We start from the raw sequence: 20,353 nt of genomic DNA, 5'->3' as shown, positions 1-20,353 counted from the left end.
ATGAAGCCGAGGGGACATGTGTTTAGAAGTCCAGACTTAGCTGTGAAGAAATCTATGCTTCTCTGGCAATTGTGGCTCCTCACCTAGACTAACCTAGAGAAAGCTGGGGGGGTGCCCACACACACACTAAGAAGTCACTGGTTCCCTCAGCATGTATTAACATCATGCCCTGACCTAAGCCCAAGGGCTGCAAGGCGTAATAAAGCAGCCTACGCTGTCAAGGAGCTTAACAGAGACAATACAGTGTGCCAAGTGCTACTGAGAGGATAAGCACGGCTGCTATGGACACTATGCCCTCCTGGGGGCTCAGGGACCTAGAGAACACGTAGCCGTGCTCGAGGATAGGGAAAAAGGCAAGCAGGTGGAGGGAAAAGCTTGTATAAAGGCTCAAGACAAGAGAAAGGGCATGTGGGACTGTGGGCAACAACCACTTCCAGACAGAGGAGGGAAGGGGAGACAAGGCTGGAGTGCCTCACAATGCCAGACTCTGCGTACCTGTTCTGGCTTCCCCACAAATGGCTGTCATGTTAAGGAAGCCTGTGTTCTCTTGGAACCCAAGGACGGCAACCTCTTCCCTGCCCGTCTTGCAGTGTGGCTCAGACAAGAGAATGTGAATGGTAGAGAGCTAAAGAGCTATTAGGGTTCTGCTGTGGAGAAAAGCAGGAACACAAGCTAAGCCTACTGCTCCATCCACACTATCCAATGGGATGAGACGCACCCCACATGCATCCTGCAACCAGAGGATTAGGACAGCTATATTCCGGCTAAAAACTCAGGATAACATGCTGGTTCTGACTACTTTTAATTGACGAAAACAAGCTAAACATATAAGAAGCCTATACACACTGGAATACAGAAATATATAAACTGCTGCATAGAATTCTTACTCCAAAACAACACAAATGTGCATGAGGTCTCTCTTGCAACGGGGGCTGGCATGGAAGAGGGAGATTTTTATAACCGGGGTTGATAGTGGAGTGAAAGGGAAAGTGGGAAGCTTTTCCACATAACCAGAGAACACAGAAACACTGTGCAGTCACTAACAGACTGACCTGGAGCGCAGTTAATTTGCACTTGTACTTGGCTGCGGTTGTTCCTGCTGCTTCCCTTTTGGCGGCTTCTTCTGCTGCTTCTTCTGTTTGGTGAGGCAGCTCAAGGCAGACTCACCGTTTCTTGGGGTAGACATGAGCGTGGGCAGCTTGCCAGACTGAGTTGGATACTTCGTTTTCAGGTCCTCTTTGAACAACGGCTGGGAGAGTAAATGGCGCAGCTCCTTCTTCAGGACCTTCATCTGTTTTTGTCTCCTACGCTCTTCTTGCTGGTCAGTTTTTCTTCCTTAAGAGACAATATAAAACAGACCATATTCACCATGATTTGTAGACACTTTCTGTTTCCCTTGATGGATACTTGTGACAAAAAATGTTTTGGTACTCTTGAGGAATCAAGGCTCCAAAGTCTCTATAGAAGCTAGTATTGGCTAACTTCTAACATAGTTGGGGAGGGATATTCAGGCATTATGTCCTTCATTCCTCAAAAAAAAAAAAAAAAAAAGCCTCTAAGACAGGAATTACCTCCATTTTACTCGAGGGCACTTGCTGAAGGTCACAGAGCTAGCTAGCTAGTTGTCAAACAGATTTGAACCCAAGGTTCCTGACTTGAAGATCAGTTTCTTCTTACGACCCACCCACTTCCTACTTGCTAGCTGGGGTATGGTGAGTCAACAGGTACAAAGACCCAGGAGACTGTGAACACCATCTGGCAGCCCAGCTCTTCTAAACCTCCCCACCAGCACTGTGGCTACACCTGTGGAGGTGGGCACAGCCAAAGGGCCCCACACCAGCCCCAAGTCTGAGCTATCAGGAACAGCTCATTGTCACCAAGCCCACTGGTTTGGTTCCCAGCTTCCATGTTGAGCAGAGAGCTTGTCAGCCTCTGAATTTGTTGGCTTTGGCACTGAGATGCCAACACCTCAGCTAGGCTGCCCACTTTGGGATGGAAAGAACACCGGATCAACTCTAGTGTCATCGGTTCTAGATTTGGTTCTACCACTTCTTAAGACTCAAGAGCCTTCCTAGAGCAGGGACCACACAGATCCAGGTTCAGAGTAGGGGCTCAGGAAAGGCCTGGTAATGGACCTATTTCCCTGCACAAACAGCTTCTCTTCCATGAGCCTCTAATTTCCATATGTAAAAGGATGATAATTCCTGCTCTGTTTATGGGGCTCCTGGATGGCCCAGTTGGTTAAGCGTCTGCCTTCGGCTCAGGTCATGATCCCAGGGTCCTGAGATCGAGCCCTGCATCAGGCTCCCTGCTCGGCAGGAAGCCTGCTTCTCCCTCTCCCACTCCCCCTGCTTGTGTTCCCTCTCTCGCTGTGTCTCTCTCTGTCAAATAAATAAATAAAATCTTAAAAAAAAAATTCCTGCTGTTTGTCATGTGACCATGGCAGTTAGATGAGATAATGACTGGTGTAGTAGTAACAATAATCATAAATAATAACTTTAAATGTATGAAATCCTTTCTATTTGTCAGGCACTGATAAAGGCACTTTATATTCATCAATTCAACCCATCTTTTGCAATAACCCCATGAGGTAGGAACATTATGACCTGCATCTTATAAATGATGACAGCCTAGTACAAAAGAGAAATTAAAGACCTTGACCTGGTCATACAGCTAGGGAATGGACCAGCATGGCCCCTGGCTGCAAAGCCTACCCCTGATGTCACATGAGGGAGGCAGCTGAGACAAATAAGACAGAGGGAACAAAGGCCAAGGACTGTAGGCTCATGTGGGACTAAGGCCTTTCACAAAGAAGGAAATCTTTGCTGATTTTAACAGGACCCATGGTAGTGGCGAAGTTCCAACAAGACAAAAGTTGAAGGAAAAAACAAATGAAAAATGCTGAATGTATTCTTCAAGTCCCATCCAGTCCACTCACCCTTATACATCTCTTCTTCCAGCTCAATCTCAAGGGCAGCTGCTGCCTGTTCAATCCAGGAGTTGTGCAGACAAGCCTGGAAGTTCCGATACTCCGCTTTCTCAATCTGTCGAGCTAAATGGATTCGTTCCTGGGGGAAAGGAATCATGTTCATTTGACAGCATTCAGACCTCTGGGAAGCAAAGGCTCATATAAGTTGTGTCTTTAAAAAAAGCTCTTGAGGGGCGTCTGGGTGGCTCAGTCATTGCATGTCTGCCTTCAGCTCAGATCATGATCCCAGGGTCCTGGGATCGAATCCCTCATTGGGCTCCCTGCTCAGCGGGTAGCCTGCTTCTCCCTCTCCCACTCCCCCTGCTTGTGTTCCCTCTCTGGCTGTCTCTGTCAAATAAATATATAAAATCTTAAAAATAAATAAATAAAATAAAATAAAACCCCAAAGATAGAATTACTGGCATTTGCTTCAGGAATGTGAAAAAGGTTTAGTATCTGCCTCAGCAAGACAAGTTGACCTCACTTCCCTACAACCACTGGATGTCCTGGAAGCCACACTCACTGTCCTTGTCCAGTGGAGGAAGAAAGTGGTAGTGAAGGCTCCAGGGGCAGGCAGTGAAGAAAGGGCTCAAGAAGAAAATTCCTGTTTTTGACGACTCACCAGTCTACCTTCTACCATGTACAGTGCCCCCACATTCCTTTTTTTTTTTTTTTTTTAAACGAATCTTCCTATTTAAATAGCTATTGGCAGAACCAGAGCCTCACAGCAAGGTGAAGGTACAACACAATCCCTTCCCTCATTAGTACTAGATTTTTAACTTTTCTTTTTACCTTGACTGCGTCCATGTACTTTGTCTGCACAGGAAACAGTGGAATGTCCTCATCTTTCTTGAGGGTTTTGTAAATCTTCTTAAAGTTGATCACATCCTCAGGCCCAATCAGCATCAGGCTGAGACCGTCATTAGTGGCACGAGCCGTTCGACCACTTCGGTGGACATAGATCTCCGAGGTGCGAGGGACCTGCCAGAGGAACCAAGAAGTCAATGCGTGGTTATCACCCAACAGTGTTCTTCCCCTCAGGGCCAGCTTCCCCGAGCCAGGCAGTTAGAAACCTCTCCAGCACTGTGGACAGATCCAGCCCTTTTCCCTTAGTCCTAATTCTTTAGCCCATTCACTGTGCAGCGTCTGCCCTCCCATGCCCCCTGCCCTGGTTTCAGGCCCTCATGACCACTCAACAGAACGACAGTCACTTATTTCGTCTCTAGTCTCTCCCACTCCCCTTGACCCAGCCCAAAGCTGCCATTGCAATCTTCCTGAGTCAAAGCTCTGACCATAATTCCCACTCTAACTAAAGAAACTCCACTGATTCTTCATTAACTCTATATAAATGACTGAACATGATAATTATAACCAACATTTACTGAGTGATTACAACGGGCCAGGCAATTCCAAGCACTCTGCATGTAGTATCCCACTTATTCCTCACAAACAATAACATGAAGTGCTTTCATGATTACCCATATTATAGACAAGGGAACTGACACACAGAAATGTTAAGCAATTCCCTCTAGGTGGAGGAACTAAATAGTGGAGCCAAGATTCGAACTGAAGCAGTCAAGCTGCAAAGACCACACTAACCCCCGCTAGGCTCCATTGCTTCTACTCTAATACATACTGGATATATTATCCATAGGTGTGGCATGGGTGCTAACAATCCCTCCCTCCCCTGCACCCATGGCACTCACCACTAATCCAGAACAGTCTTCTCCACTGAGCCCAGGTTAACACTACCACTTCCAATGAAGCTGTAAGTACTTAACTGTTCATAATGGTGCTAGAAATGTGGTCTATTGGCCATTTTTCACTTTCTTCTCCCAACATAAACCCCCACTCGTAGCCAACTTCCCACTTCCACACATTCTCTCCTCCTTCCCTTCCACCTCTACATGTCCAGATCCTCCCCCACCCATCCTTAAATGCAAAGCATCTTTTAAAAGAAAGCCCTTTCCTACCTCCCAAACTAGAAGTTACCACTCTCTCCCATTATATTTTGCAGCTTTCTAGTATCTTCTGCCTTAAATTATGGCTGTTGGTCTCATCTCCTTTAGTTGGTCTGATACTTCTCAGGGGCTAGGACTACATTTTGTTCATCTGGATCTCTCCCACAAAGACTGGCCCAGCCTCTTCCCCAAAAAGAGGAAGAAGAAAGATTTGCTAAACTGAACTGGCACCCTGAAAGATTTTTTTAAAGATTTATTTGAGAGACAGAAAGAGAGAGTGCACGTGGGGGTTGGGGCAGAAGGAGAGAATCCTCAAGCAAACTCCCCACTGAGCTCAGGCCCCCCACTGGGCTTGATCTCATGACCTGAGCTGAAACCAAGAGCTGGACACTCAACCGACTGAGCCACCCAGGCGCCCCTACACCCTGAAAGATTTTTTAAAGCATAAGGGATTAGAAAGGAGAAATAATAACACCAGAATAGCTACCACTTTATACTTAATGCTGTGCTGTGTTAGGGGTTTCATCAGCAGGAGCTCATTTAATTCTCATGGTAACCCTAAGGGTTAGGCAGCATCATCACTCCCAGTTTACAATGACACAGAAACCAGAGATGTTAAGTAACATGCCCAAAGCTAACCAACTATGAAGCAGACCACAAGCATCTGAACCCTGCAAGGGTGGCTCTGAAGCCTAAGCTCCTAACCACCACTCTATGTTAGGATTTACCAGGTATGTGCACTAATATTAATGTCAGTATCAACAGCAGCTCACATTTAGTAAGTGCTCAGGATATGCCCTGTGTCTTTCTAAATTCTTCACACATAAGAACTTATTTTACCTTAATAAAAACTTCAAGAAGTAGATACTGTGCTAACTTCCATCTAACAAAAACACTGAGGCAGAAAGAGAATCAACAGCTTGCTCAAGGTTACACAGCTGGGATTTAAGCCCAGGCAGGTCCTAACCACCACACTCTTCTACTTCTCTACACCAGGGTAACCAGTTTACATGCTACTATGCCTATTCCGTGGAAGAAAATAGGACTCTAACCTGCCAACATCAATGAGTTTGCCCAAATCAAAGAGGGAAGGGCTAAGCGGTATCAGAAGTGCCAATAGGTTTTCTGCGAATAAATCTCATGAGTGTTCCAAACATGGCAGCAGCTAGTCAGTCACTAGATGCCAGTGGTACTCTGCTGCATGAGGCCTTGGGACTAATAATTCTTCTTCCTCTCTTTCCTCCCTCCCCAAACCTTTGCTGAAAAAAGTCCCCATTCGATGCAACAAATTCCCTAATTCCCCTACCTGGTAATGGATGACATGTTGGACTTTGGGAACATCCAGGCCCCGCGCCGCCACATCAGTTGCCAGGAGAACACAGCTGCGGGAGAGAGACAGACAAGCCCGTCAAGACCAACCTACAGCTGTCCATGAGCAGCTCCTTGCTGCCTGCTGAGTGCGCTGGGAGAGATTAACTTCCCAAGGCACCGACATGGCTCTTCACTTGTGGAGCTGGGATCCAAAGGTGGGTCTCACTGACCACAGTCAACAAGCCACACTCTGCAATCATAAAAGACCACCTCCAGTAAAATAAATGAGGCCATATTCTAGGTCAGTGACCTCATCATCTATCACCCTCCCACTCACTTCCCTCTGGTCCCACAGACATCCTAGACCTCTTTCCAATTTGCCAAACATGGTCTGGCCTCCAAGCCTCTGCACTTGCTACACCATAGGCCTTACAAAGTCTTCCTCAGACATTCAGGTTTCCTTGCTTTGCCCACACTCTGCTGTAACCCCTCCCTCTCAGGGAAACCTCCCTGACCCCACTTTAGTACAACTCCCTGCACAACTTTACTCCTCAGCACTCAGCACCACTTGACAAACTACATAATTGCTTTTCAATTTATGATCTCCCTCCACTGGAATGTAAACCCTGTAACAAGGGCTTTGTGTTACTCAGTGTTCTATTACCTAGAACAGTGCCTGGCTCCCAGTAAGCACTCAGTAATTTCATTGGGTAATGTTTCTTAATGTATGTGTAGTTCAAGGAAAGTCAAAAGCACCTGATCTATGTCTTAAAAGCTTAAGATTCTGGGCTCTTCAGAATCCCTGCTCCCTGTAGTTCTGAGGTAGGGCTGGGGAATATGATACAAATTCAACCACTGCTTTAAGTCAAAGGCAGTAACTTTTTCTATAAAAGGCCAGACCATAAATTACTTTGGGCTTTGCAGGTGATAGTGTCTGTTGAAACTACTCAACTCTGCTACTGCCAAAGTAGCCACAGACAATACATAAATGGGCCGTGCTGCCTTCCAATAAAACTAGTTGATTTAAGCCCATGGGCCACCGTTTCCCAATCCCTGATCGAATAAGATGTAGAGGCCACTTTTAGGCAAACAGACTTGAGGAATGTAGAAAGAACGGACGCACAGCTACCATCTGGCCGAATATAGACAGGCCCATCAGGCCACCCACCTCAAAATACCCATAGGCCCTAACTGACCAATAGGCTACTTACAACTAGGCACAGTTACCAAAAAAGGCAGAATTCCATACATGGCCATACCTCCTCATCTTCCCCCTTTAAAAACAGCCCCATCCACTGCCTCATTGCAGACAGCCTCTCCTCTGCTGTCCTGCTTGCCCACTCCCTTGTGGCTCCTTTGTTCTGCCTCAGGTGAATTCTTTCAACGCCAGCGCCTTGGCTTCCACCCGATTGTTGCCCCACATTGAGGGGACCCCATCCAATCAGACAGACACCCCACTCAGACACCATATAAGCTGCTAACTTCTACCTAGCAATATTCTAAAGAAGGTAAACCAGACACTTGTTCTAGAAACTAATCACTCTGTAACCTGACAAAACGCTGGGCAAAAGTCAATCTAGACTTGACCTCAACTTCTCAGGCCCATAACCTGACAATATGCACACTGCTGCCTGAGCATCAGTCTGGCCCAAAAAGAGATGCACAGTGACAGCATGGTAAGCATGACTTCTGGGTCTGACCGGTTTGTCTGAGGCCCAGCTTTGTCACTTTCAAGATGAGAAACCTTGGGCAAGCTGATTAGCTTCTCCAGATCTTACTTTTATCAATCTATAAAATGAGAATAATGACAATAAATGAAAAGCTGTATTAAAACTAACATTTAGCAAGTATATACCATGGGCTAAGCATTTGTTCTAAATGCTTTATACGTATAAATTCCCTTAATCTTCCTAACAACCCTCTCCATTAGCTTCTATTATTCTACTATTATGCTAATTACGAGAAAACTGCAACACACTGAAGTAATTTGGCCAGCTAGAAGTGGCACAGCCAAGGTCTTAATCTCAAGCAGTCTGGTTCCAGTCTGTGTTCTTAACCATGAATCCATTCTGCTGCTTCTCAAGGATGTTAGAATTGAATGAATGTAATAACGTATCTAAAATGCCAACATGATACTTACTCTATTGTTAAGTGTTCCACAACAATAGGTATTATTATCACCGTTACTCATTATTAAGAAAGTTTCTGTTGGGCATTATCAGCAACCAAATGCATCAGATGAGAGTAAGCCTGCTTCATGATACGCAAAAAAGGGCTACCTTCTACCGATAAGGCTTCCATGTCAGAAGGTAGCTTCCCACCATCTCCCCACCATCCTGGCAACCTTGACCTAATGACTAGAACCTGGGCTCTGGGTACAGGCCTGACTTACTCTTCCAGACGGGCAAACTGCTCCAGGTTTCTGAGCCTCTGCTTCTGGTGCATGCAGGCATGTAGGGTCAGTGGCATGATATCCAGGACTTTGAGGAGCCCAGAGAGGCGTTTGATGCAGGAGATACTGTTGGCAAACACTAAGGTGCGGCCTGGATACTGCATTAGGAAGTAATACAGATATAAGTCTTTCTCATCAGTCTCACAATGAATCTTGGTCTCTGTCAGTGTCTCCACTGTGGCCTCATTTCTGGTCAGGTCAATGACCTTGGGCTTGCCCCTCATGCCAATCTTCTGCACGAGGAGGTCAATTTTGGCAGTTTTGTCAATTTTCTTAGTGTGCTTCTTGTGAAGGATTCGAGCAGGAGCTTGATGTACCAGGGTCAGTGTCGCAGAAAAAATAAGCGTCTGTCTCTTTGGGTTGTACTGGGAGTCACTGAGCATCTCTAGCAGCTGTGAGAGCTCAGCAAAGTGGCCTTTCTCAACCATCCGATCAGCCTCATCGACCACCAGGCACCTGCAGATACAGAGAGACCCACATAACCTGAGGAGTCATTTATACAGCACACTCAACTACCATCTCCACCCTCAACACAGACATACATACACACCACCACCACCAGGGACTCAATCCCCTCATGCATGGTTTTCTAAAGGCCAAAGTCTGACTGGTACCACACCATGGCACTTAGTGATAGGGAGAAGATAATACATACGCTACCACACTCTCTCAGGCCCACGATAGAAAAGGGCGTGAAAGGGAAAGGGGACGTATGTCACTTACCTGAGCTGCCTAAGGTTGCTCAAATGAGGGTGCTTTTCTTTAATTAGCTCCCACAGCCGGCCCGGAGTGGCGACCACAATCTGTGGCTGGCGGTTTAGCATCCTCTGCTGTTTCTGCGCAGACATTCCACCAACCAAAATAGCAGTTTTAATTCCTACAGTACACAAAATATAAAAGACCCTGTTATTCAGTTGGCTGCATATTTTCTGCCAAGAATGACACAGGTGCCCCCAGATCAGCAGAGGAAATCAATCACCAGGACAGCTCCCCTCTCTTTTTTGGGGGGGGGGGGCACTAAAAGAGTGGGCCTGGCCTGACTCTTAGTGCCACTCCTAGAAGGCACATTAAGTCTTCTATGATCTGGGCCTTGTCTACTTCCCCAACCTCATTTCTTTTTTTTTCTTTTTTTTTTTTTTAAAGATTTTATTTATTTGACAGAGAGAGACAGCGAGAGCAGGAACACAAGCAGGGGGAGTGGGAGAGGGAGAAGCAGGCTTCCCGCCGAGCAGGGAGCCCGATGTGGGACTCGATCCCGGGACTCCGGGATCATGACCCGAGCCGAAGGCAGACGCTTAACGACTGAGCCACCCAGGCGCCCGCCCCAACCTCATTTCTTTCTACTCCCTCCCCTTTATCAACAACAGAAGAGCTGGATTTGAACCCAGGCATGTTTACATCCAAAGTTCCAGGAAAAGTGAGCAGTAGTGCACCACAATGCTGGGAAGGAGGTCACTCTGCAGCTGTGACACACTTCCCAAGAAAGCCCTGCCCATCCCCCTCAATTAGAATTAATGCCTCTAATGCCTACTGTCTGTTCTGTTCTCTGGTGGAGGACTTCTCAAGGTATCCAATGTGGAAAGGAAATACAGGATCATGTAGGCAAAGTGCTTAGCAAAGTGCCCGGCACAGAGTAGGAGCTTGGTAACTGTTGCTTTTATTATAAAGTTAAAATTCTCACTGCGCAGCCCTTCCCAAAAGGAATTCCCTGAGAGAGTAAGTTCTTGTGCCCTAAGGCAGAGGTTGGCAAACATTTTCTTAAAGGGTCAATAGTAAGCATTTTGGCCTCGTGAGCTAAATCCGTCACAACTACTAACTTTACTTCATTCTACCTTAGTAGTCCAAAAGCAGCCATAGACACTATGTAAACAAATGGGTGTGGCTGCACTTTATTTACAAAAAGAGGTACTTTTGACAACCCCTGCCTTAAACATCCACCATATCCAATAAATTGACTAATTTCCTATGCATCTAGAGTGGCATTAGCTATGCGTTATCCTTGGGAGAATTGAGACAGTGTCACTCAATTTTCTGTAAGGCTTAATTCTCTGGCAGGTTGAGAGAGATTTCCCGTAAAGGGTAGGAGCTATAGCTTGTTCACCTTTGCCACCCCACCATCTAGGATCCTCTCAGGAAGTATTTATTAAACAGAATTAAACCTCACCTGTAAACTTGGCCACAGCATCAATGTGTTGCTTGACCTGGACAGCGAGCTCCCTAGTGGGAGTCAGAACCAGCCCAAGCAGAGGGCGCTTTGGATGTGCTTTACAGATGGCGATTTTGCCACCCAACTCTTGCTTCAACCTTCCAGTCTCCTCTTCATCAAGCGTTTCCTCTTTGTCTTCATCCTGTTTGGGGATGGCCTTCTCCCTGATCAGAGAAGAAGGTCCTTCACCAGCATCATCATCACAGAAGGGCAGCACCTGGTCTGAGACAGCAGCTCCAGTCTTGACCTTGCTGGGTGGTGCTCCAGCCTTCACTTCAGCTTCACTGGGCAGGACTTTACCCTCAATTCCAATCTCATCAGGCAAAACTCCAGACTCAGTTCCAGCCTCGGTTCTGGTCTCACCAGGTAATGCTCCTGTGTCACTTGGAGCTGGAGTAGGCTTCTTCTTCACCTGCCACTGCAGTACTGCATGGATCATTGGAATGGCAAAGGCAAGAGTTTTTCCACTTCCTTAGAAGTAAAACAAAAAACAAACAGTGTGAATCAATAAATACACATACTTTTTGTCTGGGCTTCTTTCTTTTACACAGAATAAGGGACCCTGATAGCCACGTGCTACCCTGAACAACCCACAGCTCCTCCACTCAGCACAGGTTGCCCAACAGCAAGCACTGCAACCAGAGGGTATCTGTAATTAAAAGCCTGAGAAAAAGTCTAGCAGACTAGCACTGAGGCCTGAGGTCACCAATGTGAACTACACACAAAGTCCAAGCACTGAAACTCTAAACAGACAAGTTTTGTGTGTTTTGTCGTTGTTGTGAAGAAACACCATCACATTAGGGTATGGGGAATGGAAATCTATATACAGTTTCCTAAGACCTTTCCTGGAGAAGATGGCAGTAGAAGACAATTTTCTTAGTTTTTCTGAAAACTTAAAATTAGCATACTTTTATCTATGCTTGAACATTTTCAAACTGATCTTTGAATGTATATGAAGCCCAAATTCGTATCTTCTGGGTGGTTAATACAAACAAACAAGACATCTCAAGTTGAGAATTTAAAGTAGTTCCAAAGTTATAATGCCCCCAGCAAAAGCAAATAAATTATCTCTGGAGGAAGAAACCTTTATCATAGGCCTCAAAGAATTCTCACAAGGGGCACCTGGGTAGCTCAGTCGATTGAGCATCCGACTCTTGGTTTCAGCCTGGATCATGGGTTTGAGCCCCAAGTCAGGCTCTGCGCTCAGAACAGGGTCAGCTTAAGGGGTTCTCCCTCTCCCTCTGCTTCTCCACCTTGATCTCTCGCTCTCTCTCAAATAAATAAAATCTTAAAAAAAAAAAAAAACTATTTAAAAAATGCTCACAAATCATTTTCAAAAGAAAATGAGCAGCTCTCAGTAAAAAAATAACCCATAAGAAAACAAGGCACTGTAAGCAAGAATTGTAAGAAAAAAAGAGAGCAAACAGACCCTTAACACTAGATAAACAGCACTTTTCATCAGAAACCATCAAAGCTGGAAGACAGTATTACATCTTTATTTGAAGACCTGAAAAAAAATTCAACAACCTAGAACTCTCTTAGCAAAAATTCCTTTCAAAAAAATGCAAAGTAAAGACATTTAGGCACACAAAAGCTGAATAATTTATCATCAGCAAACTTGAACTACAAGAAGTACTAAAGGGAGTCTTCCATGCAGAAGATGCTACTGGTTGAAATTCTGGATCTGTACAAAGGAAGAGTACCAGAAACAGTAATGGTAACATAGATATATATGAAAGATTTTTCTTATTTAAATATATTATTTAAGTTTAAACGTAAAATTATTAAACATAAAAATGTATTTTGGATTTCTAACACATATAAAGTGTAAAACAAAAAGCACAATGTAAAGGAGAAAAGGAAATATAGTCTTGTAAGATTCTTGTACTATATAAAAAACAGTATATTATTACTTAAAGACAGACTATGACATACTAAAGATATATACTATGAACCCAAAAGCAACCACTAAAACAACAGTTACAGCTAATAAGATCAATAAAGGATATAAAATGCCATTACAAGAAATAATCAGTCCAAAAGAAGTTAAAAGGAAAGAGTATAGCAAATAGCAAAATAACAGATTACAACTTAACCATTATCAATATTCACATTAAATGTAAAAGATCTCAACAAATAAAAGACAGATTGTCACAATGATTAAACAGCAAGACCCAACATATGCTCTCTCTACAAGAATGCCATTTTATTTTTTTTTCTTAGAAGTTTCAGTTTAATACAAAGCATATGATAAAGGATACAGATGAAAAACCAGATGAAGAAGTACATAAGGCAAAGTCTGGAAGGGTTCCAAGGGCTTCTATCCCTGTGGAACTGGGGGTGCACCACCCTCCCAGAACAAGGAAGGGTTCACCAACTTAGAAGCTCCAAGAAACCCACTTTAAATACAATGACGTCAATAGATTAAAAGTACGAGGGGCACCTGGCTAGCTCAGTTGATAAGAGCATGTGACTCTTGATCTTGGGGTTGTAAATTTAAGCCCCACGTTGGGTGTAGAGATTACTTAAAAAAAAAAATCTTTAAAAAAATACAAGTATGCAAAACACACCATGCTAACATTAATCAAAATAAAGCTAGAAAGGCACATTAATATCAGATTGAGAAGATTTTAGAAAAAACAATACTTTGAGGATAAAGAGGGCCATTTCATTATGAAAGGAATAAGTTCATTTAGAGGATATAACATTCCTAAACATTTACACACCTAAATATAACAGAGCTTCAAAACACAGGGAACAAAAACTAATGGAACTGCAAAAAAACCCTACCACTTAAGAAAAAATAAGTAACACAAATATTTCTAATACATTAAAGCAATTAAACCTGTAGTGAAAATCCATCCTACAAAGTAAAGTGCAGGCACAGATGAAGTCTACCAAATATTTAAGGAAGAAAAAAAATACCAATTCTATATAAACTCTTTCAGAAAACTGAGGAGAATACTTCAAGTCATTCCAAGGCCTGCATTACTCTGATTCCAAAACCAAAGATATTACTAGAAAACTATAACCCAATATCCCATGAACAGAAATTCAAAAATTATCAACAAAATTTTAGCAAATCAAATCCAATATATAAATGGAATAACACTGTGACCAAATTTGGCTTACCCCAGGAATGTAAGTTTGGTTTAGCATTTGAAAATCAAGTGTAATTCACCATTATCAACAGACTCAAAATGAAAAACCACTTATCTTAATAAATGCAGAAAGAGCATTTCTTTCTCTTTTTAAAAGATTTTATTTATTTACTTGACAGAGAGAGACACAGCGAGAGAGGGAACACAAGCAGGGGGAGCGGGAGAGGGAGAAGCAGGCTTCCTGCAGAGCAGGGAGCCCGATGCAGGGCTCGATCCCAGGACCCTGGGATCATGACCTGAGCTGAAGGCAGACACTCAACGACTGAGCCACCTAGGTGCCCCTGAAATATTTAAGGACAAATCTAATTACAGATGTGCACACACTAAAAACTACAAAACACTGCTAAAAAAATTAAAGACCTAAAAAAAATGGAGATATACTACATTCATGGGAAGATTCTATATTGTCCAGATGTCATTTGTCCTCAGTTTGCTTTATAATCAATGCAATCTCAATCCAAATACCAGCTGGCTTTTTGTAGAAACTGACAAGTTGAGTTTAAAATTCAAATGGAAATGCAAAGGGCCTAGAATAGCCAAAATAACTTTTAATAAGAACAAAGAGGACTTAACACTACCTGATTTAAAACTTGTTCTAAAGCTGCTGTATCCAAGACAGTGAAGTTTTTTTTTAATTTATTTTATTTTATTTTATTTATTTATTTAACAGAGAGAGACACAGTGAGAGAGGGAACACAAGCAGGGGGAGTGGGAGAGGGAGAAGCAGGCTTCCCGCCAAGCAGGGAGCCCGATGTGGGGCTCGATCCCAGGACCCTGGGATCACGACCCGAACCGAAGGCAGCCGCCCAACTGACTGAGCCACCCAGGCGCCCCGATAGTGAAGTTTTGATGTAAAAAGATAGACAAGTAGATCAATGGGGTGGGGGTGGGGGGAGACTCCAGAAATAGACCCACACCTATACAGTCACTGATTTTCAAAAAAGATGCAAAGGCAAAATTCAGTGGAGGAAGGATAGTTTTTCAACAAACGGTGCTGGATATCCACATGCAGGGGAAAAAAAGGAACTCTGATCCACACTTCTCACTGTAAACAAAAATTAACCCAATAAAGATCACAGACTGAAACATACAACCTAAAACTAGTAACACTTCTAGAAGAAAACACTGGAGAAAATCTTTGTGATCTTGGGTTAGGCAAAGGATTTGTAGATAAGCACATTTGTAAAAAGGAAAGTGATCATTTGATCTTCATCAAAATAAAGAACTTCTGATCTTTCGAAAGACACTGTAAAGAGAATGAAAAGACAAGCCACAGACTGGGAGAAAAAAATCATAAACCAAGTATCTGATAAAGGGGGTATATCCAGAATATATAATGAATTCAGTAGTAGGAAAACAACTACCCAATTAAAAAATGGGCAAGAGAATTGAAAAGACACCACCAAAGAATATACAAATAGGCACTTGAAAAGATGCTCAACGTTGTCACTAGGGGGATATCAATTAAAGCCACAAGGAAACCATGCTAAAATTATTAAAGTCTAAAATGAAATTAAAGACTGAACACACCAAGTATTGGCAGGGACAGAGACCAATTTAAACTCTAACTGGGTGGGTATGTAAAATGGTATAATCACTTTGGAAAACTGAAAGGTTACTTTTACCTTAAGACCTAGCTATTCCACACGTATTTACCCAACAGAAATTAAAGCGCATACCCATACAAAGACTAACACACCAATATTTATGATAGTTGTGGTTTTTTTAAGATTTTATTTATTTATTTAGGAGGGAGAGGGGGTGGGAGGGAGGGAGGGGAGAGGGTGGGAGAAAGCGAGGGGGGGAGAGGGAGAGAGAGAGAGAAAGAGCTCCAGTGTGAGAGAACAGGCGTACACACGGGGGAGGGAGAGGGAAAGGGAGAGAGAATCTTTTTTTTTTTAAGATTTTATTTATTTATTTGACAGAGAGAGACACAGCGAAAGAGGGAACACAAGCAGGGGGAGTGGGAGAGGGAGAAGCAGGCTTCCCGCAGAGCAGAGAGCCCGATGCGGGGCTCGATCCCAGGACCCTGAGATCATGACCTGAGCCCAAGGCAGACGCTTAACGACTGAGCCACTCAGGCGCCCCAGGGAGAGAGAATCTTAAGCAGACTCCATGCTGAGCGTGGAACCTGACATGGGGATAAATCTCAGGACCCTGAGATTATGATCTGAGCTAAAACCAAGAGTTAGAGGCTTAACTGACTGAGCCACCAGGTGCCCCTATAGTTAGTTTTATTTGTATAGCCAAAAACTATAGAGAACAAAAATATCCACCAACAGATAGATAAACAAATTGTGCTATATCCATATACTGGAATACTACTCGTCAATAAAAAGGAACGAACTATTGGTACTTGCAATAACACGGCTGAATCTCAAAGTATGCTGAGTGAAAGAGCCGAACACCCACCCCCTCTCAAAGGTACATAGTGTATGATTCTGTTATATAAAATTCTGGAAAATGCAAATTAATCCAAAGTGATAGAAAGCATATTAGAGGTTACCCTGGGGGTGAACAAAGAGTGGGGGCCCAGGAGAGATTTCAAAAGGGGCCCAAAGCATCTTTGGGGGGTGATGGAAATATTCATTATCTGTATGGGCAGCAGTTTGTCCCTAGCCCCGAAAATCTTTGTGAATCTTGGACCTGCAGATTCACAGCACTCCACACAGGGATAGCCTGATAGGAGCTGTGGTATGAATCCAAATGTCAGGCTCTAGCCACAGTGGCTCATACAACCTTGCCTCTGCTTCCAGAAACCCATTTCCAGGCCTCTGCACAAACCAAAGCAATGTAGTAGAATGCTTAATAGCACACAGACCTAGTCTAGAATCTAGGCACTACTACTTTTCAGCTGTGGTTTTATGGATACTGTCTTCTGTGAGGCTGTGTTTCCTAATCAGTAAGATGAGAATAATGCAACCTATCTCAGGGTGATTTTGAGAACTGAGTTCATCAGTATGATGTACTTAACACAGTGCATGATACATTTTAAATGCTAAGAAAATGTTCTAACTTACCATTATTACTTCCATTTCCCTGAGCCTTCCTCACTTTTCCATCTACATGACTCTTCTATAGCACATCACCCATACTTTCCTGACCACCCTTTCCAGAAACCCAAGGCACAAAGTGTCTAGATGGTCTAGTTCTATACCATACAACCTAACAGTCACTCACCATGTATGGATGGCTATTGAGCACTTAAAATGTGGTTACTCTAAATTGAGGTGCTGCAAATTCAAAATACACGTCAGATTTCGAAAACTTAGTATAAAAATAAGAATGTAAAGTATCTCAAAGATTTTACCTTAATTATATACTGAAATTTTTATAAACTGATTAAATACATTGTTAAAATTAACTTTTACCTGTTCTTTTTACCTTTTTAAAATACGGCTCCTAGAAAATTTTAAATCCCTATGTGGCTCACATTATATATGTATTTCTATCAGTTACTGCTGATCTAGTTGGATTCTAGTACCAGGCAGTACAAGCACCTCCCTCCAGTCAGTAACTTAAACTACTGAGGTCAAGTCATTGACCTGTCATTGCTTCGCAAAGTCTTAAGATGGCCCAGGGAATAAGGGAACTTTAAATAATGCCTAGTCCCAACAGTCACCTCATGCCAAATCTACATACAAAATCCACCTAATGGTTACACACTCAAATCCTTCCAATAATGATAAACTCACCAATTCCCAAAGCAGCCCTTTTATCTTTGGACAACTCTTGAGAATTAGACACTTATTCCTTACACTAATGAAGATCTACCTCTCCAGAGGGCCCATCTTAGTCCTACTTTACCCCTCTAAGCCATTTAGGAAAGCTCAAGAATAGGAAAAAACTACCATTTGCAAATCACTTGCAGTGTACTGCGTAAACTTTACTGTAGCACTTACATTTAACCCACAAAGCAATAAAAAAAAAAAAAAAAAGGGTAGTAGGTACTGGTGTTACCTCCATTTTGTAATAGGACCTACAGGGCGTCAGAGAGATAAAGCGACCTGTCCAGGGTACCAATCAGAAAGTGGCAGATTTCAACCCAGAGCTGGCTGACTTCTAAACACCTTCACTCAACACTGCTTTTGTGATTATATCCCCAAATTCCCCTCTCCCCAAGCCATCCAACCTGTTAGCAGCCACAAGGTCAACCCAAAAGCAATCTTATCCTGGCCAGCTAAGGATGCCCTTACCTGTCTCAGCAGCCCCAAGGATGTCCAGTTTGTCACGGATGGCAGGTGCCAAGGTCAGAGCTTGGATTGGTGTGGGTGCAGAGAAGCCTAGAAAGCTGAGTGCTCGGAGAACTGGCTTGGGTACAAATAGATCTTTCCAAGCTGTTACATCTGCCTTCTGGTCGTGCATTTCAGGCATCCATGTCTTTGCTTTTTTGGGCACCTTTGGAGTAGTACCCTGGGAAGGCTCCAAGTTTTTTTTCCCTTTCTTTTTTTTCTTTTTTGGAACAGTCTGGGCTGAGCTTTCTGATACCATCTCCTCTACCTGTGGATCAGGACAAACCGTGTCATCTCCCTGGGGCTCTGGCTCAGCATCTTTGACTTCAAACTCTTTCTGGACACTGATTCCTTCAGTTTCCATGTCTTTATTCTTCTTGAACTTCATCTTTTTCTTTGAGGAGCTGGACTCTCCTTCTTCCTTTCCTGAAACAGCTTGTGACTTTCTCTTCTTGGGCTCCTCCTTTGAGAAGAGACTGGAGGAATTCTTGGCAGGGGAGACCAACTGGTAATCTGTCAGTTCCTCAAAGCACACCAAGTCATCCATCTGTCCATCTGCAAACATATTTGGGTCAATCTCCACCTGCTTCCATTTTCCCACAACTCTGATTCCCTTTGTCTGGAATTTGCCATAGCTTGGTGGCTTTGGCCTTGATTTTGTCTCCTTCAATTTCATGGTTGCTGAAAAGAAAAGGAGAGAAGTGCTCCATTAGGTTGGCAACTGAAGAGCGTGGGGTCCTGAGGCAACAAATATCTTCTAAGCAGCCTACAGAGTATCAGGCCTTGCAAAGAAGCGAGGACACAGAGGTAGAGAAGATCAAAGAGGAGAAGGAATATACCAACAGAGAAGGCAGGTTGGCCTGGAACAGAGGGTACACAGGAGATGGAGGAGCACAGACACATGAGCTAGATCTGGTTTGGATTCCAGACCCAATACTTACTGCTTGTGTGTCACTGGACAGCGGTGTTTAATCCTCCCCGAACCTCAGTGCTCTCATCTTTTAAAATAAGGGAGAGGGACCCAATAATATCTAAGTCACAAAATGTTTTATGCGAACAAACAAAATTACGTAAAGCATGAGGTTCTAAAGAAGCCTGCCACACCCGAGTCATTTTGAAGGCTGAATTAAGAACGTGGAGGGTTTTTCATGGGGGGGGGGGGTGTAGGACACCAGCTTTATTGTAAGGGCTCAAGCCTTGCCCCAAGAAGGCAAATGCCTATTGCACCATTCTGGCCTTTGCCCATCCAGCTTTCTCGTTACGTTTTAAGTGATTTAAAACACATTTCAACAGAGGCCGCCTGAGTGACACTCCATCCACGGTCTCCCTTTCCAGAAAGACCAAGAAAAATCACAGGTCCTGGAGGGAAGCACAAAGGTAAACCATAATTCAAATCCGGACGGGCTCCGGATCTGTGGCGGACGTCTCAATCTCTGTGAAGCTCAGTCTCCTCGCCTGTAAAATGGGGATGATGAAGGATCTGCTTCAGGGGGTCGTTACACCGACACAAAAAGGTGACGCACGTCAGAACCCGCCAGGCATGGCGCCCGGCCGGCTCAGCACGTCAGCGCGCAGGCAGGCTTCACCCACCGCCCCAGCTCCGCCACGGCCGCAAACCACCCGGCTTCCACCGCGGCGGGGGTGGTCAGGCACCGGGGGCAAGAGGGCCCCGGCCCCGCTCCTCGCCTCAGGCACAACGGGCGTTCGACGCGGAGAGGCCGACGCCACCGGGCCTGGACGCCCACACCAGGGGTCCCCGACGCGGGGCCAGCGGCCGCCCTCACTGGACCCGAGAATTCAGGCCAGTGCCCTGGACAGGCCCACCACGCGAGCCCCGGGGGCCGACCCCAGCCCTGCTCGGGCTCCGGTACTCACCGCGTGGAGACGCCGTCGCGGCTCCCTCACACGCCGGCCAACCGCCGCGCACACCTCCACCGCGGTTCCTCACCTGCAGCGTCGACCGCAGTTCCGGGGCGGGGCTTGCACTCACGCACGCGCACGCCCTGCGACAGGAAGTCCCGCCCCCATCTAGACGCCGCCGCGTGATTCGCTGCCGCCGCGT

General features: G+C 44.5%; 1 protein-coding gene across 2 annotated transcripts; it reads right to left on the bottom strand.

The window, feature by feature from the left end:
* Positions 1–785: 785 nt before the first annotated feature.
* DDX24 (DEAD-box helicase 24) lies at positions 786–20,273 on the bottom strand. 2 transcript variants are annotated; one of them, XM_034993196.1, is made up of 10 exons: positions 20,167–20,263; positions 19,233–19,289; positions 18,256–18,972; positions 10,857–11,369; positions 9,416–9,569; positions 8,633–9,148; positions 6,236–6,311; positions 3,761–3,949; positions 2,939–3,068; positions 864–1,335 (listed from the first exon to the last, which is right to left on the bottom strand). In XM_034993196.1, exons 3-10 carry the CDS (start codon positions 18,965–18,967, stop codon positions 1,064–1,066), a joined length of 2,562 nt encoding a protein of 853 aa, XP_034849087.1. In that variant the 5' UTR covers positions 18,968–18,972; positions 19,233–19,289; positions 20,167–20,263; the 3' UTR covers positions 864–1,063. The 2 variants fall into 2 exon arrangements, with proteins under 2 accessions (XP_034849086.1, XP_034849087.1); XM_034993195.1 differs by lacking the exon at positions 19,233–19,289 and having other exon boundaries at positions 786–1,335; positions 20,167–20,273.
* Positions 20,274–20,353: the final 80 nt, after the last annotated feature.

Source organism: Mirounga leonina, unplaced genomic scaffold (genome assembly GCF_011800145.1).
Source record: "Mirounga leonina isolate KUSES-001 unplaced genomic scaffold, KU_Mleo_1.0 Mir_82, whole genome shotgun sequence".
Classification (NCBI taxonomy): Eukaryota; Metazoa; Chordata; class Mammalia; order Carnivora; family Phocidae; genus Mirounga; species Mirounga leonina.
The sequence above is the reverse complement of the archived record's forward strand: the minus strand, read 5'-3'. Positions and strand labels throughout refer to the sequence as shown.